General features: G+C 48.8%; 1 protein-coding gene across 6 annotated transcripts in view; it reads right to left on the reverse strand.

Annotated features, from left to right (window-relative positions):
- Positions 1–23,579, reverse strand: part of NCOA1 (nuclear receptor coactivator 1) — a 281,772-nt gene that overhangs the window by 37,919 nt on the left and 220,274 nt on the right. For all 6 annotated transcript variants that reach the window (XR_014545798.1, XM_083604769.1, XM_083604770.1 and 3 more), the window contains 5 exons: positions 19,141–19,320; positions 16,889–16,984; positions 15,313–15,453; positions 12,671–12,818; positions 10,669–12,025 (listed from right to left, as the gene is read on the reverse strand). Coding sequence is in view for 5 of the 6 variants with exons in the window: in XM_083604769.1 (XP_083460895.1) it covers positions 10,669–12,025; positions 12,671–12,818; positions 15,313–15,453; positions 16,889–16,984; positions 19,141–19,320 (1,922 nt within the window). In the remaining variant the exon portion in view is untranslated. The remainder of the gene's footprint in view (positions 1–10,668; positions 12,026–12,670; positions 12,819–15,312; positions 15,454–16,888; positions 16,985–19,140; positions 19,321–23,579) is intronic.

Raw genomic sequence — 23,579 nt, forward strand, 5'->3', positions numbered from 1 at the left:
AGTTCAGCTGGCCTTCACCAGAGACCGAGCCTTTAGACCTGTCCTGTGGAACTCCCTGCCAGTAGAGGTTTGGCAGGAATAATCGCAGCTGGCTTTCAGACATATTCGGGAAACCATGTAATTCAGACAGGCCTGTGAAATGTTCATTAAATGAAAAAATCTATATTGATGTTTTTATGCTAAATACTATGCTGATTGAGATAGCTTCCTGGCTATGTTTCTGTATAAAGCTTCCAGAATGGCAAACAATCAGTAATAAAATTGTAATAGTAAAGCTAAAAGGACCCCTGACCATTAGGTCCAGTCGTGGCTGACTCTGGGGTTGCGGCGCTCATCTCGCTTTATTGGCCGAGGGAGCCGGTGTACAGCTTCCGGGTCACGTGGCCAGCATGACTAAGCCGCTTCTGGCAAACCAGAGCAGTGCACGGAAACGCCTTTTACCTTCCCGCTGGAGCGGTACCTATTTACCTACTTGCACTTTGACGTGCTTTTGAACTGCTAGGTTGGCAGGAGCAGGGACCGAGCAACGGGAGCTCACCTCGTCGCGGGGATTCGAACCGCCGACCTTCTGATCTGCAAGTCCTAGGCTCTGTGGTTTAACCCACAGCGCCACCTGCATCCCATTGTAATAATGCAGCATAAACTTAAGACCACTGTGCCCATTCAGCTCAGTGTTGTCTACAAGGATCAACATTGGCTCTCCAGGATTTCAGAGCAGGAGTCTCTCCCAGACCTATAAGGAGATGCTGAGGACTGGGACCTTCTGCATGCCAAGAAGGTGCTATACCACTGAGCGAAAATCCTTCCACTTTCTTTTCTGCAAGTACAGTGGTATCTTGGATTAAGAACAGCTTAGTTTATGAACAACTTGGATTAAGAACGCTGGAAACCCAGAAGCAGGTGTTTTGGTTTGTGAACTTTGCCTTGGAAGCAGAACATGTTCCATTTGTAAATGGAGTCCCCTGCTGTTATGGGAAAGCACGCCTTGGTTTAAGAATGCTTTGGTTTAAGAACGGACTTCTGGAATGGATTAAGTTTGTAAACCAAGGTACCACTTTTATTTCAAACAATGCTTAATTAAAAAAACAAACAAACCATGCTGCATTGCAGGTCAGAAGCTGTTGTATATTCTACATGGACCACATCCTGCAGAAACCCAGCAGTAATTTGACATTTGGCTGGATGGCAACATACAGCCTCCAACCAGAAAAATAATAATAAATTGTTTCCTTAAAGGTGCTAAGGGGGGGGGGGAACGCTGTATGGAAGAAGCTGGGCCTGCAGTTACAGCAACTGCAGTGTTCAGCTTCCCCAGTCTGTTCCAGGCACACACCGTGCCTGGACAAATCAGATAAGTCCGTCGCCGTAATGTAACGGAAGAAAAGGGAAGGGTATGCATTACGTTCAGTTTGATCCAGAGAGTGATAGCACGTCACGGGCTCAGAAAAAAGTGAACATCCAGAAACATTCCGAGAGTGAAAACATTGGCAAGGTGAGGTGGGCTTTTCTTTGAGCAGAAACTGTTCCAGTTTGGAAACAAGACATTTCAACTCTCACACCCACAGAGCAAGATGTTTGAAATGCTGAATCAGTCGGTCTCTCTCCCTCTCTCTCTCTCACACACACACACATATTCACACGCATGGGGAACAGTTTCATAACCAGGAGCCTGAAGAGAAAGAAAGAGAGCAGCCATATCTACCAGGTGGGAGTTCTGCATCCCCTGTGCTCAGGAAAACACAGGCACACATTTCTGTTTATTCGCGTTCCGAAAACTGTGAGATTGCCGGCTCGCCTTTCTGTACCTGGGCATTTCCTCTGAGGCCAACAGGGCCTAACTAAACCATCACATGATGGCCCACACGGCATCATCTCAAGAGAGATTCCCTGCTGCGGAAGAGATAGATAGCAAATGCCTTGTCCACTTGCCACCCCAGCCTTAAAAACTATTAAAAGTTACTTGCATTAAAAGCTACTTGTAATTAAAAGCTATTCTGAAAACCTGAGCACCTTTTTGGTGGACTAGAATTTTTTTTTAAAATCACTTATTCTATCGGCTTACCTACTTTTCTTTTCTTTAATTTTTTAAAAATTAAATTTCCAAAAATAAAGAAAAAGAAAAAATACAAGAAAGAGATAAACTTACATCAAAATGTCATACAGTTCCACGTGCTGAGATTACACTGAATCTCATTGACTTTCCTCCCCCATCCCATCCATGGGTCCACTTAATTCCATTTTAACCGCATATCCATATTTCTCCAATTATTTTGTCTTCCTAAATTATCCATACTTACACTTTCAATACAAGTGTATTTAGAATCCTGCTAATGTTTTGACCTGTTTACACTGTTTAAACTAATATTTGTTAAAAGACCAGAAGCCTTTTTTATTAGGAATTATAGGTACTGAGATCCCAAAAGATCAGAAGAAACTGTTCATGTATGCTATGACCGCCGCTCGGATGTCCATCGCCCAGAGACGGAAGGAGGAGACAACCCCAATGAAAGAGGAATGGCCAATCAAGTTGACGGACTTTGCCGAAATGGCAAAGTTAACTGGGAAGCTCAGGGACCAAGAGGATGAGGAATTCTAAGAAGAATGGGAAATGTTCATAAAGTATATACAAAAATATTGCAAACAAGGCTGAGCCACTTTCCATATTGTGTTCCTCCTCAAAACAATCCCTAACTTGCACTGAGCTGCACTCTTCAGAATTCCTCCTCCTGGAATGAGGCCACTCCATGGGTTTTGGAAGCTCCAAGCAATGGTGCCCCACACTCTGAGAGCTGAGCTTCAGCATCCTTCAGGCCCTGGGAGCTGCCTTCTCAGACAGAATGGGGATTCACTGCTTCTCCTGAACTTATTGCCACCAAAGGCTGATCGCTGAAGAATTGATGCTTTTGAATTCTGGTGCTGGAGGAGACTCTTGAGAGTCCCATGGACTGCAAGAAGACCAAACCTCTCCATTCTGAAGGAAATCAGCCCTGAGTGCTCACTGGAAGGACAGATCCTGAAGCTGAGGCTCCAATACTTTGGCCACCTCATGAGAAGAGAAGACTCCCTGGTGTTGGGAAAGATGGAGGGCACAAGGAGAAGGGGACGACAGAGGACGAGATGGTGGGACAGTGTTCTCGAAGCTACCAGCATGAGTTTGACCAAACTGCGGGAGGCAGTGGAAGACAGGAGTGCCTGGCATGCTCTGGTCCAGGGGGTCACGAAGAGGCGGACACGACTAAAGGACTAAACAACAACAAGCTCATGTGTGGGTTGCTTGAGTTGCAGCTGAATTGTTCCCAGGTCCCCCGTCAAGATCAACGTTCCCCTGTGCTCTTGATCAAGGGAAGCACAAGACCCTAGATGCTGTTGGGGAATAAATGCCTCCCCAAAATGGGTGAATGATCTTTGCCGCAGCTGCTTTGTCTGCTAAGGATGGGCCCTCGGATGGGTATTGATGCAGGACAGCTATGTCTCATTAGCTCAGATCCAAGGTTTGTTCCCCCTCTCTCTCTTTCAGATCAAAATTTCTCCACAGTTATTTGTAAGAAAAACTGCAAGAGACAGCCTTGTCTGCTTAGATTCATCCTATCTCTCCCTCCTCCCTGTCTCTTCACTGACACATTTTAGCAAATCTCCTCAACAAAGGAATAAGCTCTGGAAATGTACTTGAAGGTGGGAATGTGATCTAAGGAGACAATTCGAGAGGAAATGATATAATGAGAAACCAAGCCCATCACGGTGCCTTAAGAAATAAGAGTTTACTTGCATCGTTTTGCTCAACAGGTGTAAAACAAAGCATTCTCCGTTTAACACAACCAGCCCTGGCTATTGTATGCTATACTACTGCATACATACTACAGCTAGAGTAGCCATGAGCTGAGGCTGGTGCAGTTCAAAACTTCTGGAGGCTGGCAAAGTTTACAATAATGACTTGGGTGATTTGCATGCTGCTTTCATCATGATTGATTGATTGATTGATTGAATGAATCTTTATTTGCGTCAGCCACCGGCCATAGCAATAAAACAACAATACGATATACAGAGAATAGAAATAAAAAGTCGGTTATATAAAATACATTTTAGGGTTTTGAATCAGTAGTCAAATAGTGGATCTTATTCTGATTGCCCCAGCTAAAAACCTTTTGCTGTCACCTGCTCATCTTGGATCTGCCAAGAGAAAGGACACTGTGGCAGTGGTTGGGTGACCCAGAATGGACATTTGGAGTAGATGGTTTACTTAGCAGAAGTGCCACAGAAGCACCTCTCTAAACATGATGTAGCTGCCATTTAGGCCACAGCCAGGCTGGCATCAGGGCTCTTGAACGCCCATAAAGCACACCTCTCAAAAGCAGTCCTGCTCTCTGCATCTCAGAAGCAATAAAGAGCAAAGGTCCAGGAGGGGGAAAAAAAGCAAAGTCTTATAGAGTCATGGAAATCAGTGCAAAGGCCACCGAGTTTAAGCCTCTGTAATGGCAGGATTACAAAGGCTAAAAGAAAGCAACAGGGAAACAGAGAAAAACTAACAAGTAGCGGAGATGTAGAGCACTTTCCAGACCAGGAGCAGCTAGGAGGGCAATGCTTTGCATGTAGAATGCTGCTGCCTTGCTGCTTTCTGGAGTGGCGAGGGGGAATCACATTACCCTGATCCTCAAATCACCACACTATGAATTTCTGAGCCCTATTCAAGGCATCAGCATTAGTACCCAAAGCCCCAGATGACAGGAACCTGAGAGAGTGCCTTCGCCCTCCACAACTGCCCTGCCCAACTATTAAGGTTCTGCAAAGAGTGCCCTGCTTGTTATTCCAGCTTCAGCTTCTGTGGGGCTGGCGGTGATGTGCGACAGAGCATTCTTGGTGGTGGCCCCCCACTTATGCAGCTCCCTCCCAAATGACATGCAGTTGTTCCACAGGTAGGCCTCCTTTAGGCACTTTCTGATTAACTTGGATCCTTGGAATGTAGCCAACCTTCTTGGCTGACTGCGTTTCCTTTCCAGGTTACTGCGGTTCCTATTCTGCTTTCATTTCTGGCTAGGTTTTTAACTGGTTTTAAAAATGTTTTGTAATGCTGTGCGCGCGATACTGTATTGTCAGCCACTCTGTGCTCCCATTGGGAGGAAATGCAGGACTTAAGTACCAGGGGGGAAATAATAACTAAAGAGATTTATGTTGTGCTTCCTCAGTGCTCAAAGCACTTCACATGCCCTGTCTCAGAATATCACTATAGGTAAGGCCAGGGCAATTATTCCCCTATTGCAGAAGAGGGTTCATGGCAAACTGGCTCAAGGAGCAGTGTTTTCAGTTTCAAGTCTGTGCACATGTGCTGGGTGTGCAAGGGTCGCAGCAAGAGAGGCAGTGCCGTGTAGTGGTTAGCGTGTCTGACTAGGAACCAGGAGAGCAGGGTTCAAATGCCCACTCAGCCATGAAGCTCACTGGGTGGTCTTGGGGGCCAGTGGATGCCTCTCAGCCTAGCCTACCTCACAGGGATTAAATGAGGAGGGGGAGAACCATGTACGCCACTTTGAGCTTCTTGGAGAAAAAGGAAGGGTAGAAATAGGATAGATAGATAGATAGATGATAGGTAGATGATAGATAGATAGATAGATAGATAGATAGATGATATAGATGATAGATAGATAGATGATAGAGATAGATGATAGAGATGATAGATGATAGATAGATAGATGATAGATAGATAGATAGATGATATAGATAGATAGATGATAGATAGATAGATAGATAGATAGATAGATAGATAGATAGATGACAGATAGATAGATGATGGAGCTAGATAGATAGATGATATAGATAGATAGATGATAGATAGATGATATAGATAATGATAAACAGAGATAGATAGATGATAGATAGATATAGGTGATATAGATAGATGATAGATATAGACAGATGATATAGACAGATGATATAGATGATAGATAGAGCTAGCTAGATAGATAGATGATAGAGAGAGAGAGAGATTCAAAGGTCTGCTCTTGGACAGACCCAGCACTGTGTGGGCAAACAATGTATTTTAAGAACATTCTGTTGTGGATCTAGACACCAGCGAGAGAAGTGCCCCCTGAAAATTTCTGCTTGAATGGCTCTCTCCTCCAGCGACCGAGTTCATGGCACAGATGAGATTCCGACTTGCTCGCACAGTTATTATTCATTTATTTCATCCATTTATACCCAGTTCTTTCACACCAAAGGGGCTCCTGGAGCAGCTAACATGTACAAGGGTAAAAAAAAGAAGAAGCAACCAATTCAAAACACCCGCTCCCCCAGAGAGATCACTAGAAAGCAACTGAAGAGCACTAGGAACGCACGACAGCCCTCTTCAGACATTCCTTTGTCTGCACGCCAGGAGGAGGAACCAAGGATGAGCTTATTGACCTGGCCTCTGCGTGATGGAGGGTAAATGTCTGCTGCAGGGGGGAGCCTACTGTACTCACATAAGCTCCCCCATGCACACAGCCCCCCATGGAGGGTGAGAGAGGAGGTAAGGCTTGAGTGTGCTCATCCCTGCTTCTTCTTTTTGCATGGAGAAAGGGACATCTGGAGAGGGCTTGGGAGGTACAGGAACCAGATAGGAAGCATGGTGGTGCAGGATAGGACCTGGAAAACCAGGGTTCAAATCCCCACCTGGCTATGGAGCTTGCTGGGTGACCTGGGCCAGTCACTCACTCCCAGCCAAACCCACCTTGCAGTTGTGGTGAGGATGAAATGGGGAGGAGAACTATGTAGCCCCACCTGGAGCTCCTTGGAGGAAAGGCTGGTTATAAATTTGACAAAAACAAATAAAAAGGTAAAACGGTAAAGAACCCCTGGATGGTTAAGTCCAGTCCAAGGCGACTGTGGGGTTGCGGCGCTCATCTCGCTTTCAGGCCAAGGGAGCCAGTGTTTGTCTGCAGACAGCTTTCTGGGTCATGTGGCCAGCAGGACTAAACCACTTCTGCTGCAACGGGACACTGTGACGGCAGCCAGACCGCATGAAAACACCGTTTACCTTCCTGCTGCAGTGGTACCTATTTATCTACTTGCACTGGTGTGCTTTTGAACTGCTAGGCTGGCAGGAGCTGGGACAGAGCAACAGGAGCTCACCCCGTCGCGGGGATTCGAACCGCCGACCTTCTGATCGGCAAGCACAAGAGGCTCAGTGGTTTAGACCACAGCGCCATCTGCGTCCCTAAACAAACCAAGAAACCAACAACTAGATAGGACTGCTTCCACAATGGGGTTTGCCCTCTCCTCTCCCTTGTGCCCCCTGAAATGGGCTCTGGGGGTGGGATCAGGAGAAACCCCCTCCCACAGAACAGCACAGGGAGGAGGGGGCTGTTCTTGTCTAGCCAAAATGTCCTGAAAAAATGATTGCCTTGGTGCACCGCTAAATTCCTCCCCAAGATTCTTTGTTTAGCTAGTCCAGTCCTGCGAATGGCTGCAGTTACTCGGGACCTAGAAAGAACCTTACCCACTGCTCCCCAATCCTTCTGAACTGGAGATGCTGCCAAGGGCTGCAAGTGGTGGACCATCTGCATACAGAGCAGGTACACTAAAGGCACAGTTGTGTTTCCTAGTCCAGGTTATCAAAACCAAATGGAAGCAGGGCCAGTGAAGATAAATAGTGCATCTGCTGAGCTTGACAGATCACAGGAGAGGCCAGAGCAAATCCACACATTTCAGGATATGCAAAACCTGAGCTGTTAAATCTAACACTGAGCGCCTCACAAGACCATAACTCTTCCCCCAGGGAAATCTAATTTCAGGGGTTTCAGAAGCTTCCAAATCGGCGTATTTCAGGTGCGCAGGTTCCTTCTGGCCTGCACGGCCAAAAATGCAACCAGCACGACAGGCTTCCTGCGAAACCGAGGTGCCCCCAAAGAGACGGCCTTTGCTTCTGATTTAGCGCTGCGATGGAACATGGGAAGCTGACATACGACGAAGCTCTGTTTACAAAGTCTGGGAAGAAACCAGAGAGAGCAGGCCAGGAGCAGCTGATGGGAAGCCGACAGCTCAAGGGCCTTTTGTGGGACAGGATACAAAGAGAGCTGAAGTCCCAGTGCCGGATGGGATCACCAAGTGGGGATTCCCAGATGAATGGGCCCCTTAATTTAATTAGGGCGCTTTAGGGCACTATTTGTTATCTGAGGCTTTCCAAGGGGCTCTGGGGCTATTCACACACAGAAGCCCCATTCTGACACAAGCCTGTAAGTGGTCTCACACTTGAAATGTCAAACTCTCCCTGGTCTGTTTGATAAAAAGGATTAACACAGACTTATCCATGTTGTCATCTTCCTCAGCTGGAGAAGAAAAGAAAAGAAAGCAGTGCCCTCTCCTATTCATGGCCAATTGTAATGAATATTTATACGCCGAAATCTCTCTTGCAGGGAACAGTCATTGCCATTTAATAACTCTATTACAAGAGATAATGGTACCTTAAAGTTGCCGGTTCCCAGCCAGCGAACAGGAGGGAGACTGAAAATTCTCTTAGCCGTGCTTAGGCCATTCACAGACTAGCATCATATGAGGCTCTTGAATTCAGGAAATGTTGAGGATGAATAGCCCAAAGCCCTTTAAAAGCCTGTGAACTCCCCTGCCCTCCTATTGGTGATGCCAGAGGGGCTTCTGAAACAAGGTGTTTCCCTCCGTCATGCCAACAGAATCTACAACGCAGCCTTGCGACTTGCTTGACTGCAGAGATTTAATGCCACTGATTGGGCACAAAATTCCTGCAAAATTTAATAAAACGAAAACACCTCAGTCCGCACGGAAGTTTTTCTTCTGCCTTACACCATGGCAGGCACAAAGGGACAGGCGTTGTGCCTAGCAAATAGTTCGCACCGCGGGCCTCTTTTCAGTGTGCAACTAAATTAAGTGATCTTTGAAGATATGCCCATTGACGCAGGTACACTTATCTGAGAACTGGGTCAGCTGCAGGACTGTATAACCAACAGTGACAACATTGGTGGTGCTTTTGAAGTCTTGCAATTTCACTATCGAAATGCCTGCCTTTGACTTTTGAGTCCTCAGATGCTGGCCTTGGCATGCGGCTATTACTCCATCTTACTATGATTTATAATAATAATAATAAATTTTTATTTATACCCCGCCCTTCCCGGTTCAGAAAACCAGGCTCAGGGCGGCTAACAACAAATTTAAAACACTTAATTGATGCTACGAAAAACAGCATAAAATACGGTATAGAACGTGAACAACAATAAAATCAAAAATCAATTTAGGGGGGAAATCCATCCAAGAAACATTAGATGATCACCAGGGCTAGCTTTATATTTGTGGTGCTTTATACCATAACATGAGCAAAACAAACCAACAAACCAGCTCCTTGTTCTGGGCGCTCTGGTCTGAAAGCACAGCCCCCCATCAGGACTGCATTAGTGGCATTGCATGTCCCAAAATATATGAAGAGCTGGTGGATGCAAGGAAGACTATTTCTGGCCTCTTGGTTGCCGGGTGGCAAACCTGGCTTGGGTTTTCCTTTGTAGCGCAGCTTGCCGGCCAGAAAAGAAAAAATGGATTGCTGGTGGCAGATCGTTGGCCCCACCCACCTGTCAAAGTGGTCTGCCACAGGTCAGATCCAGTTCCCTATCCCTGTTCTTAAGGCTTTGAGAATGGGGTGGAGAAGAGATGGCCACTAGCCGAGTGGAATCCTAGTGAACCTTGGCTCTCTGAAACTGGCTAGAATCTCTCCCCACCACAAACTCCCTTAGCTTGCAAAAGGGGCCCTGAAATTGAGGAAGGGGCATTTCAACCAAGCACGAGTTTCTGTGTATTTTCAGTAACAGAAAATAAATGACCAGAGTGGACGTAATATTACTGAAAACTATCATACATGTTTCATTTAAAGGGGAAGTTTCGTTAAGAAGGCAGAAAACTCAGTAGAACCATGCAGGTTGTATTGTAAAGATCATGCAAAAATCAACATGCCGTTCCTGACGTCTTTCCTAATGGCACTACCTTATACAGAGTCTGACCACTGGTCCATCTAGCCCAATACCCTCTACTCTGACTGGCAGCAACTCTCCAGTAACGGAAGGTCTTCGCCAAGATTAATTTTAAACAGAAGATTGTGAGGACTGAACCTTGTGTGTACAACCCTTGTGTTTCACCCGCTGCTTCCTCAAAGGATCAAGGCTTGATAGACAGACTACAAAAGGGTATTTCTAATAACGCCCTCCCTTCAGATGTGAAGGAAATAAGCAGCTATCTTATCTTTAAAAGACATCTGAAGGCAGCCCTGTTTAGGGAAGTTTTTAATATTGAATGCTGTATTGTTTTTAACACTCGATTGGGAGCCGCCCAGAGTGGCTGGGGAAACTCAGCCAGATGGGCGGGGTATAAATAATAAATAATAACTATTATTATTATTATTATTATTATTATTATTATTATTATTATTATTATTATTATCATCATCATCATCATCATCATCATCAAACCCTCCCCCCTTCCAATATTGTGAGTTGAGCATCCACAAATCTCAGGGTCATGCAAAAAGCTCACTTGCACTGGGATAGGTCATGCAATTGCAAACAGTTGCAGCGCCAAGCAAGGAAGGCGCGAGCCAACAGCGGCGACCCAAGACCCAGCGTGGAGCGATATGTTTGCTACTCTTCTAGGAGGAAAGGACCCCTTCCCCCGGGAGAGAAGACCCACCTGGCTCTGCGGCTGCAGCTTTCCCTCCTCCGGCGCGGGGGGCTTCGCGAGCAGGGACTGAGCGACGCCGCAAGGCTCCAGCTGCTCCGGGTTCTCCTTCACCTTGACGTCGTCCAGGCTCAAGGTGGGGTTGGACGCCAGCTCTTTCTCGTCCTTGTCCAGCAGGTAGCGAAGGAGCTGGTTGTCCTTCGATTCCTTCTTCTTTGCGGCGTCGGCCTCCAGCCGGGCATCCGGGGCCCCCGGGGCCTGGCTCTGCAGGGCAGGGGCCGCTGCGCCAGGCCCTCCGCTGTCCTTCTTCTCCTGCTCCATGGCGGCCAGGCTGCCCATGTCCGAAGGGCTGCCCTCCTGGAGGAGCCGGTGCAGAATCTTGTGCCGCTCCGTCAGGGAGCTGTGGGAGGAAGGGCAGGCACTGCCCACCGGGTTCCCGGACGCAGGGGTCCCGGAGGAGCCCGTGCAGGACAAGGGTTCCTTGCAGCTGGTGTCCACGTCAGCGTGCCGCAGCTGCTCCTGGGCCGTGGTGGCCAGGAGCTGGACCAGCTTGTGGCTGGTAGCCTGCAGGCCCTTGTGGTCGCCCTCGGAGAGCCGGTCGCTGCCGTGCAGCAAGCCCGGCTCCACAGGCTTGGCGCTGCCCGGGCCGCCGTCAGAATGGATCATGTCGCACAGGATGGAGGCGATCTCCTTGCTGTCCTTGGGCTCCGTTTTCACGGGGGGCAGGCTCATCCGGCTGGGCGAGTTCTGGTTGCTGGGCTGCCGCAGGACAGGGGAGGGCGTGGAGTAGCCCACCGGTGGGCTGGGCCCTTCGGCCAGTCCCTGCATGGAGTTCAGAGGGGTGCTTGGGTACGGCCTGTTGCCGAGGGAGCCACTGGAGCCACAGCCGCTCACCATGCCCACCGGGGAGTGCGTGGTGGGCATGGGGGGAGAGAAAGGGTTGCTTGGCACTCTGGGCCGGTGGACCAGCCCGGGGCTCACCCGATGCCTGGGGGACATGAACTGCGGTGGGGTGACCCCGGGGCTGCCCATCGGGGAGCTGTTGTGGCTCATGGCATGGCTACTGTTCTGGGGACCGGCCTGGCCCTGGCTTAAGGCAACGTTCGTTCCCATCTGGCTCCCAGGCGAACATCCGAAAGTGGCTTGGCTGGGGGCAGTGTTGCTGCTGCTGCTGCCACCGCCATGCAGGCTGGATCCCGGCGGGTGGCCTGCTGCGCTGGCAGTTAGCATGCTACCGTTGGCAGGAGGAAGAGGGGAGGGCAGAGCCATGCCTTGTCCGGGGGAGATGTTGGGGTTCAGCGAGGGGCTGACGCGGGGAAGAGGCATACCGGAGTTAGTGTTTTCTTGAGGTGACAGCGTGCCGTGTTCTCTGAGTCAGGAAAAAGAAGAGAGAGGGGGTGATTGGTGGTGGAAGGAGAGGGGCAGCTTGGATGTTTCATATGCCCTAAGGCTTGGTACAGGACGCGGGTGGCGCTGTGGGTTAAACCACAGAGCCTACGACCTGCCGATCAGAAGGTCGGCGATTCGAATCCCCGCGACGGGGTGAGCTCCCGTTGGTCGATCCCTGCTCCTGCTAACCTAGCAGTTCGAAAGCATGTCAAAGTGCAAGTAGATTAATAGGTACCGCTCCGGTGGGAAGGTAAACGGCGTTTCCGTGCGCTGCTCTGGTTCACCAGAGGCGTCTTAGTCATGGTGGCCACATGACCCGGAAGCTTTACGCCGGCTCCTTCTGCCAATAAAGCAAGATGAGCGCCGCAACTCCAGAGTCGTCCATGGCTGGACCTAACGGTCAGGGTTCCCTTTACCTTTACGGCTTGGTACCCACATAACTGCTATCACCGTCATTTGATACATAAGAGTGCCACCTCTGTACCTGGTGTCTTGTGGGGTCACACAGGCAAAAAAGAGGCGGGTGCCCCGACCAAGGAGCTCACAGCTCAATTCAGATAATCAGAGGATGGGAGGGAAGGGAGGAAGAGTAATTAAACGGGGGGGGGGGGTTCTTGGGACTCACCTCTCAATTATGTGGATGCCCATGATGAAAGGCTGCATCTCCGGGCCTTGAGGGCAGCAAAGTCTGCACTTGGTATGAGCGCTCAGGACAGTCCCATCGCTCAGTGTGAACCGGTAAGATGGGCTGAAGGCTGTGCCCCGTGTCATCACTGGGGAAGAGGGAAACGTGGAGCGAAGGGGAAAAAAGAGAGAGAGAGAGAACGTGGGTTAGTGGGCTGGGGTGCCTTACATTTCATCATTGTCAGGTGCTGGTGTGGTTGGCTCAAGAGCAAACAGGCAAGACTCCAACCTGTCTTTTCCAGGCTTTATTATTAGTGCAAACTATTTACAGTGAAGAGCATTGCAAGTTCATGTCCGGCTCAGTCGCTAGCAGAATCTGGGAGTGGGCGGTCCTTGTAGCTCCCCCAGCATAACAGTCGTGTGACCCCCAGCCTTCTCCTCCCCTCCTTGCGCCAAAACTGACTGGGCGCTGGCAAAGGGGTACTTCCCTCCTCTCCAGCTTGCTCAGCCTCGGCGTTGAGGCTCTCCCTCGCATCCCCTGGTCCCACCACCTCCTCTCCCCTGGAGGTGGGGCTTTCTTCCTCACTAGAGGAGGAGCTGCTTTGCAAGATCTTCGGAGGTTCCCTATAACACAACTGCCCTTCCATCTCTCGTCTCTGAGCTGATGGCAGTTCCCTGACAATCATCATCATCATCATTTTTAATTTGTATACCGTCTTTCTATCTTACAAAACTCAAGGCGGTTTACAAGCTGAAGAAACAAAAAAATGTACATCTTACAACAATCTAATGCAATACAAAAATGTGATAATAAAACATAACTTTAAAATAGGCAACCTACATCAAAAAGTAACATTCAGCAATCATTAGAATATTATTAAGTAATAATAACATATAAAAGTTAAACAGAAACCCTACTCAACAGTTACAATAAATAATTTCTAAACTATACTCAATAAAACAACGGCAAGCCACAGTACATAAAATAATACAATACAAACTGAGAAGCATTCTTCTGCCTTCTGTTTACCATGGCCAATAATGATTCTGGCAGGGTTTTTGCTGTATAATGGTGTTTTGTTTTCTGTTTTGGTCCTCACATCAACATGGAGGCTGGTGAACATGGCTCCCATTTGACAGATGGGAGAACTGAGGCCGTGGCTTGTCAAGGTTACCCAAGTCAGTTTGTGGCTGAGCACTTGAAGGGTGCTGGCTCCCAAATATTATTCCCACCCCTCGCCCCAGTGCCCAGGGAAATACAGGGAGATGTGGGGGGAAGAAAAAGACCCCCCAGGACCTGGGTACCAGGAAGAAGCATCAAACAACCACCACCACCCTACCCACAAAATATCCATAGAACTCATTGTTGCCAAATGCTCCCAGGGCTACAGATAAGGAGAACCAATTCATGGAAAGGCAAATATGTTATTCTCTCAGCCTCCACACTATGGGGGTGATGTACTGGCCCACCTTGCAGAGGTCTTACAAGGTCACACAGGGTAATGCATGTGAGGTGCTTTGAGCACTCAGGAAAAGTGGCGTATAATTTTATTCGTTAAAATATTTGTGCATATCAAAGCGGTTTACAGCAATAAAAAGATAAAGCGCTAGGAAATGTCACCATCTGTCCCATTTTTACCTCCCCTTCTTTCTCTAAGGAGTTCAAGGGAGCATAGATTATAGCTATCCCTGCCCTGTGCCCACTTATATCCTCTTAATAATAATAATAATAATAATAAATTTTTATTTATACCCCGCCTTTCCCGGTTCAGAAAACCAGGCTCAGGGAAGCTGACAACAAATTTAATTGATGCAACAAAAAAACAGAATAAAATACAGTATAAAACGTGAATAGCAATAAATTCAGAATTCAAAAATCAATTTAGGGGGGAAATCCATCCAATAAACATTAGATGATCACCAGGGCTAGCTGGCTAAATTAGTCCTATTTGGGCCAGCGAGGAGACCAGGGGAGAATTAGCTGTGGGATCCCAGTTAACAACCCTGTCAGGCTGAGAGAGACACACAGAGAGAAAACAGAGCAGAAGAGAACAGAAGAGGGGAGAGAAAGAGAGAGAGAGAGAATATGAATATGACTGATCATGGGATACCCAAGGGAGCTTCAAGGCCATTGGGTACCCAGTCTCCCTCGTCTCAGTCCAACCACAATGCCCACACTAGCCTTCTGGATAAAAGGTGCCCCCCCCCTTCTTAAAAAAAGAAAAAGAAAAAAGACTTTTGACTATATCCTCTTTCAGGACCAAGAAGGCAGCCAGCCTTGAATAACTTGGCTCACTCGCTTTCGTTCTTCCTTCCTGAAAGGGCCGCAAGAAGGCCTCGGACTTGGCACGCCATCCCTAAACTGCAGGCCAACAGCCTCCCAGGCAAGGTTGCCATGGGAGTGTGGAGAGACAACTGGCAGCAGGTTGATGGAATCCTATTGAGTGTGCAGGCAAGGACCCCCTTGCCAGCCAGAGAAGCCATGGGCATTAGTCAGCCATTTCAGCTACTTCCTTTGGGAGTGTTATTTGCCTTCTTTGTCTGGTGTGTCCCCCCCCCCCCCACTTTCAGTTTTATTTTTCAGTCCGGAAAGCACTTATCCAGCAACAATGGCAGTGCGTGCAAAGAGAGGAGCCTTTTTACCTTCCTGAAATAGCTGCTTGGCGTAAGATGGTTCCCTGCCCTGAGGCTGGAAGAAAGCGTAGATGCATTTCCTCACTAAATCCTCCCAGCCGGTCCGGCCTGCCGCTCTCAGCGAACTGGTGTCGATGGAGATGATTTTACCTGAGCAGAAGGGAGAGAAGCACGTTAGGACTGAACGTCTAAAGAAAGAGTAATGGAGGGATACGGATTCAGAAGCACGGCTGACTCTTATCTATGGATCTGTAGGTGGTTCCATTTTTTATTTTTATTGAAATAAAAGTCCTCTGGATAGTTCTGGTAGTTGTTGTTTTTTAAAAAAGAGCATGAGCTGCCTTGACTGTTCTGTTTTGGAGATTGAAAGGCAGGGTATAAATTCCCCAGGAAATAAATAAATACCAATAATGCATACCGTATTTTTCGCCCTATAGGACGCACTTTTCCCCCTCCAAAAATGAAGGGGAAATGTGTGTGCGTCCTATGGGGCGAATACAGGCTTTCGCTGAAGCCTGGAGAGCGAGAGGGGTCGGTGCGCACCGACCCCTCTTGCTCTCCAGGCTTCAGGAAGCCGCGCCGGGCTCCCAAAGGTTGCGCAGAGCTGCCCGGGAGGGCGCACAGCCAGAGCTCTGGGACCCGTTCTGGGGGCTGGGGTCGGGGGAAGCTCGGGCTTCCCACGCCCCCAGCCCCGCAAGCTCTGGCTCCCGTTCTGGGGGCTGGGGTGGGGGAAGCTTGGGCTTCCCCCGCCCCCAGCCCCGCAAGCTCCCAGAGCGATGCCAAAGCTGCGCGCAGCTTTGGCATCACTCTGGCACCTGTTCTGGGGGCTGGGGTCGGGGGAAGCTCAGGCTTCCCCCGCCCCAGCCCCGTGCCTGTGGGGAGGGGGGAAAATAAATTTTCCCCCTTTGTTTCCCCCCCCCCAAAAATCTAGGTGCGCCCTATGGGCCGCAGCGTCCAATAGGGCGAAAAATACGGTATATAATGAATGTATATCCTGCCTTCATTCTTCCAGTTCCATCACTTGAGCTTCCCCGCTACCCTGGCAAACAATTCCTGCCCATTCTCCTGCTCAGGGCTCTTTTTCTAGAAATAAATAAGTAGACTATTCCACACAGAGCGCTGGCCACTGTCCCTTCTCCTCCCTTCCCTTGCTCACTTCCACTGATCTCCCACCCACCTTTCAGTTTTTGCTATGTTTCCTTATGAAATGGTTCAGGGGAACAACTGGGATGTGTCCACTAAGTTCTCCCCAGTTTTGAAGATAACAGAGGCCCCTCTTGCAGAACTCCAAACATACACAGGAACTACAGACTGTGGCCAAAGTAGTGCACTTAGGCTACCAGCTGCTCTCAAGCAGGCACCCCCAAACTCAGCCCTCCAGCTGTTTTGAGACTACAACTCCCATCATCACTCGCTAACAGGATCAGTGGTCAGGGATGATGGGAGTTGTAGTCCCCAAAAAGCTGGAGGGCCGAGTTTGGGGATGCCTGCTCTCAAGTCAACCCTCTCCATGCCACGATTGGTGGCTGCACTGGGGTGCAATGTCCTCTGGGGCCAAGGGGTTGGCTACCCTTCTGAATGGTACCTGTAGTATCCTGCTTGGTCATGAAGGATTCTGATGTAGCAGGAGGTGTGGATCGAGGTAATCTTCGTGCGATGCATATCAGACAGGACTGCAAGTCTGCCGTGAAGAGGAGAAGCAGGAGAAAAGCAAGGTTGGAGGTGGGAAGGGTTATACAGAGCAAGTGCTTCCCTGTAAAAAACCCTCTTGCTTTTTACTCGCTTCTTCCAGACTGCAAGCATCAGCAGCAAACCTCACCCAGCATACATGCCTTCAAAACCACTATTCCCAAAGAGTAAAGTAGATCCCCCTACAAAGAAGATGCGACTTTTGCCAAATGAATTACATTCCCTGCAACCAACCTGAAAACAGAACACGGTAACAGTGGCTCCTGCCTGGGATATGGTGTCAGAGGCGTGAGCTATTGCTAGGAGACATCCCAGAGAATGAAGAGGAAGAGGAGGAGTTTGGATTTGATATCCCGCTTTATCACTACCCGAAGGAGTCTCAAAGCAGCTAACATTCTCCTTTCCCTTCCTCCTCGACAACAAACACTCTGTGAGGTGAGTGAGACTGAGAGACTTCAGAGAAGTGTGACTAGCCCAAGGTCACCCAGCAGCTGCATGTGGAGGAGCGGAGACGCGAACCCGGTTCACCAGATTACGAGTCCACCGCTCTTAACCACTACACCACACTGGCTGAACTGGGGCAAACAACTCCTTAGAGCTGTGGGCATTAAGGAAGGACTCCAAGGAGGAAAGGGAGATGGAGGCTTCTTGCACAGAAGCAAAGTCCTGGGGGATGCCAGCCCATCTTTATTAATTTGGGGGGAAGCTCTAGCAGGTTCCCCTCCCCCCCACCTGGCTTAGAGAAGATCACTGGAGCCAAGCCTAAGCCAATGCCTTTCTGCATTTCGCAATGAAAAGCCGTATTGTTGAGTTAAACCTTACACAGCAGCTGAACTATAGAAAGTTTGCTTGGGGAGAACGATTGGCACTGGCACAGTGGGTGTGTGTTCCTCATTGTTTGGGAGAATTAATTCTGAGGCCATTTGGATCTGGCAGCACTGTAAAATAAAAGGCAGCGGTTGAAAGCCAACAACGATCATCTCCTGGGCAAAGTATCTGCTCATAAACCCCTGTGTGATTTATTCCTTCCAGTCATGATCTCCTGTGTAAGCTGCAATGGATTAATTCAGCTAATGCAATGGAACAAAATGGCCACCGCGGAGCCCAAAGTGTTCTGATGGAAAGTCTATTTTGCATCAGGGGGTTGAGCCAGAGTGCAGATGTGTATTGAGATTCCAGTCCTGAACTCAGGTCTGCTAAGCACACACACACCACCCACTGTGGCGCTTGAGCAAGCTACACATGCTCATCAACGGCTCCTGGCGTCAAGGGAGCCAAGTGATGCAAATCAAGGGGGACACTCCTGAAGTGGAAGGGCCAGTTAGCAAACACCTGAGATCCACTGGCTGAGGACCTCCCGTCTTTTTTTAACGGTCTCAAGGGAGACAACTCATTTGCTTCTCTGCAGCCAAGACCAGAAAGGTCTTGTGCTTGTTTCTCCAATGTTAAAGGAGCCTGCCAATGTTAGAAGAAGAAGAAGAAGAGTTTGGATTTGATATCCCGCTTTTTCACTACCCGAAGGAGCCTCAAAGCAGCTAACTCCTTTCTCTTCCTCCCCTACAGCAAACACTCTGTGAGGTGAGTGGGGCTGAGAGACTTCAGAGAAGTGGGACTGGCCCAAGGTCACCCAGCAGCTGCATGTGGAGGAGCGGAGACGCGAACCCGGTTCCCCAGATTACGAGTCCACTGCTCTTAACCACTACACCACACTGGCTTTGTACAAAGGGTAATGTGAAAGACAACAGCAGTTTCTTAGGATTGCCACTGGGAAGAGGAAGGTCTTCTGGCACTCCTGCTTGCCCTGCAAGCAACGCACCTGCCACACTTGCCTCTCACTCAAGCCCGCAGCGCAGATGTACCCGTGTCAGCTGCACAGGTAGAACACCTCCCACCTCCCCAAGGGTGGGCTTGTGGGCTGTGTATGTCGAGCTGCAGGCATCCCGAGTCCTCCCCTCCAAAGTGAGCAGGGAATGCGGCACGCAGAATATCAAGCCCTCAGAGAGCCGCAGTCCCCTTGCAAGGAAGGTCCTGCAGGAGGACGGCTGAGGACAATTTGTCCCTCCCTCCTCCTCTCCCTCTCCCCAGAAATGCAACACTGCACACGCAAGCACTATTTCCCTCTGCAAATAAGCCACCGTCTGCTCCTACCTTCGCCTTCCTCCTTGATCAGTTTCGGCTGGGATACGGTGAAGCACTGCATGACCTCGTAACGCTGCCGGGCCTCCTGGTTCTCTGCCGCCGGCTCGTCCGGGGGCCGGATCAGCATCCTGCAGTTGAAGGTGTGGCTGTTGCGCCGGGTGGACTCTTGAGGCCAAGGGACGCCGTTCACTGCAGAAGAAGGGAAGATCAAGGAGCCCTATTGAAAGGCTTTGAAGAAGCGGACGTGCAAAAACACCAGGATATGGAAACATGGCAGAGATGTGAAATCACGGCTCCCTCTTTTTTAAAAAAATCCTTATGATTGCAAGCAACCCCCCATTTACATATTCCAAGGCACCACATGTTTAAGTATATTTGAAACACCATTGGAAAACCTGCAAACACCCTGTTCTGCCCCTGCAGATGTTTCTGGGTCACTTCCGGGTTTGGCGCAATTCGTGTGTGCTCAGTTGCACACATACTGAACATGCGCAAATGGGGGGGATTGCCTGTATATGAACATGGAAAGCTAACATATTGAATCAAAGCCTTGGCTTCTGCCTGCTGTGACTCTCAGTGGCTCCCCAAGGTGCGAGGCAGAGGTCTTTCCCCAGCTCTGCTACTGAAGATCCAGGGACTGTAGCTACGGCACCTGGCACGCAAAACATACACTCCACCACGGAGCATACCGTGTCCTTCGGTGGTTCTGATTCACTGACCGTATTGCTGAAACCACTCACGGAGCTTATGATACATTTCGTGGTCTTCAAATCCATAAACAGAACGGAGCGACTACATTAGCGGAAAGGAGCCAGATTTATTTCTTTTTATTGAGCCAGCACTACCTCATCGTCTGAGATGAAAACCCTGCTCTGCATTCACTGCCATCACTAGGATTACGGAGATAATGCATCAGAAGGGCATTCAACACACACAAAACCACCACATTATTAGCGTCACTTGAACTCGAGAGCAGGTGACAAGTATCTCCTGGGACATTGCAGGTCCTTGAATCTTGTCTTCACCAATCTGGTGGCCCCCGGCTGATCTGGAGTTCTCATCAGCCCCAGGGAACATGGTTGTGTGATGCTGGCGATGATGGAGGACACCAGATTGCTTTTCTCGGTTATGCTGCAGGTTTGCCACAGCCCTCTTGCTCAGTCTGCAGGCCACTGTTCCTACCAGGCCCTGCCTGGCAGCTGGTGGCCACATGAGGGTCATCAACACCACCTAGTCCACTTCCTTTGGTTACTATTGCTGCTGCACCTTTGTGCTGTCCAAAGTGGCACATGGACACAGATGGGCACACACGCATCCCACCATACAGTGAAGGCTCCTGAAGCAGCAGATACATGGGAGTGATTTAACTGCACAAGACTAAGAGTCTGCTTGTGACCTTTTCGGTTGCATCATCCAGCTGCGTGACTCATGAACACAAATGCCTAGTATACTAATAACCAAGACCCCACTGCTAATCTGTTGCTTCAGTTGTGGACCGCTGGAATCAGGAAGCTTCACTGGGGCTCCCTTGCTCCCTCCTACTTCTGCTGGGGGACCAGAGCGACACCATACCAGCGAAGGGATGCTGCACATTGCAGAGAGAGATGCAGCCCAGTGTGGGTTTTGCTTGCATGAACGTCCAGGGCTGCCTTATTACACAGAGCCAAACTTTTGCCCGGGATCCTGTTACTTTGGGGTGTCAACGGATTGAATCAGAGGCTACCTTTGTCTCTGCTCAACTGCACCAAATCCTTTTCAAAGTGGGGGTGCCAGGGACAGAATCTGGGGCCACCTGCAAGCTAAGGATGTGCGACAGCCCCTTCCACAATTCCCTTCCACCCTTACATAGTTGCATGGCAAAGTAGTTCCCTTGGCAACCATATTCACAAGTTGAATACTGCCTCACTGGAGTCAGCATGCTTCTTCTGAATATGAGTTGCTGGGAACTGTAGGAAGCAAGGAGAGTCGCTCTTTTGCTCAGGTCTTGCTTGCGGGCTTCTTCCCTTTGGGGAATCTGGTTGGCCGCTGTGAGAAGCAGAGGCTGAGCTAGATGGGCCACCGGCCTGGTCCAGCTGAAGGCTCTTCTTATGTTCCTTAGGGGGAAAATCCATGTTCAGTACTGAGATCCAGCGCCGAGGGCCTTCTGGCAGTTCCCTCCCTGCGAGAAGCCAAGTTACAGGGAACCAGGCAGAGGGCCTTCTCGGTAGTGGCACCCGCCCTGTGGAACGCCCTCCCACCAGATGTCAAAGAGAAGAACAACTACCAGACTTTTAGAAGACATCTGAAGGCAGCCCTGTTTAGGGAAGCTTTTAATGTTTAATAGACTACAGTGGTACCTCAGGTTACATACGCTTCAGGTTACATACCCTTCAGCTTACAGACTCCGCTAACCCAGAAATAGTGCTTCAGGTTAAGAACTTTGCTTCAGGATAAGAACAGAAATCATGCTCCGGCAGCGCGGAGGCAGCAGGAGGCCCCATTAGCTAAAGTGGTGCTTCAGGTTAAGAACAGTTTCAGGTTAAGAACAGACCTCCGGAACAAATTAAGTACTTAACCCGAGGTACCACTGTACTGTATTTTAATATTCTGTTGAAAGCTGCCCAGAGTGGCTGGGGAAACCCAGCCAGATGGGCGGGGTATAAATAATAAATTATATTATTATTATTATTATTATTATTATTATTATTATTATTATTAGGAACATTCTCTCTGTGTGATTTAATGCTACGGTGACACTTCACAAAACATTAAACCGCATCTACACAAAGTGTGCAGCGAGGTAAGGATCAGTTTGAGGCCTGATTAAGTGAGATATTGATTCAAGCCTGCCTTATATTGAATTAGCTCAAGTCGATTTCGTATTGAATGGAGCTAATTTGATACAAACGATGCTGCAATCAATGTTATACGGTGTCGTCTGCAGCGGAGCTGGCACTGGCTTAAAGGGAGCTGCATTTGAGAAGAGCAGCGTTTTTTAAAGGGCACAACTGTGTGATCACTTGGATCTCGTCCAGCTGCATGGGCCTGCAAGGCGTGTGAGGCCACTCAGCCCTTTCTTCGCTGTTGCTAGACTCAAAGGGGCCTCTAGGCCACGGGCACGGACCCTGCAGAGCAGAAGCACCCATGAAAGCCCAGCAGAAATCCCTCCCTGTCTCTGCCCTGCAGAACAGCCACAGGCCACAGCAGCTGCCCGATTTGGTAAGTCCGAGCTTGGCATGGATTATTACCCTGCAGTTCATTGAACTGGAAAGGGACGCATCATAACACCACTGGCACCACCGATAGCCAGCCTTGAAGGTTTGTGTGTGTTTATCCTCCTAAGAACCCTGTAAGGGTGGTTAAGCCTGAAAGATTGTGACAAATCTAAAGGTCACCCGGGTGACTTCATGGTATTTGAATCTAGATCTTCTAGGACCAAATAAAGCACTCTCTTATGCCACACAAATTTCCACATACAGTGGTACCTTGGTTCTCAAACTTAATCCGTTCCGGAAGTCTGTTCCAAAACCAAAGCGTTCCAAAACCAAGATGCGCTTTCCCATAGAAAGTAATGCAAAACAGATTAATCCATTCCAGACTTTTAAAAACAACCCCTAAAACAGCAATTTAACATGAATATTACTATCTAACAAGACCATTGATCCATAAAATGAAAGCAATAATCAATGTACTGTACTATAAAATAAATAAGACAGTATTGTAGATGATAAAAATTAAAGTTATTATTTTTTCTTACCTGCACTAATGATAGTCATTGTTTGGATGGGGGGCTTTTATCCATTTCTGCAGTCACACAACCAATCAATCAGTAGCTGAACTGGGTTCCACACAGTCACAAAAACTAATTAACTGAAAAAGCCTCAAAAACAAAAACGCAAAATAAATAGCAAAAACAAAAGCGTCAAACTCAATCCGTTCCGGAAGGCCGTTTGACTTCCAAAATGTTCGAAAACCAAGGCGCAGCTTCTGATTGGTGCAGGCGCCCTGGAAACAATAGCCGACAACCACATTGGATGGTCGCCTCCCAAAAAACATTCGGAAACAGGAACACTTATTTCTGGGTTTTCGGTGACTGGGAACCAAGGCGTTTGAGAACCAAGGCGTTTGAGAACCAAGGCACCACTGTACTATTGTGCATTTTACCACCGTCAAGTGGCGGCATGCAACATTTTCAGACCTGGGACCTATCTGAAGCCCAAATATGCATGTCTACTGCCAGGTGGTAGTGCCACTGTTGTGATTCACCTTAGGTCAACTGGATCTACCTCTTGAAGACTTAAGGCCATGAAGCAAGGGCAGGGAACCTGCAGCCCCCTGGGTATTACTGGACTACAACTCCCATCGCCTCTGACGAGTGGGCCATGCTAGTGGGGGCTGATGGGAGCTGGAGTCCGAGAGCATCTAGAGGACCCCACACTGGCAATCTCTAGGGAGTATATGAGAGGAAC

The sequence above is a fragment of the Podarcis filfolensis genome (genome assembly GCF_964270895.1).
Source record: "Podarcis filfolensis genome assembly, chromosome: 3".
In the NCBI taxonomy this organism is placed as follows: domain Eukaryota; kingdom Metazoa; phylum Chordata; class Lepidosauria; order Squamata; family Lacertidae; genus Podarcis; species Podarcis filfolensis.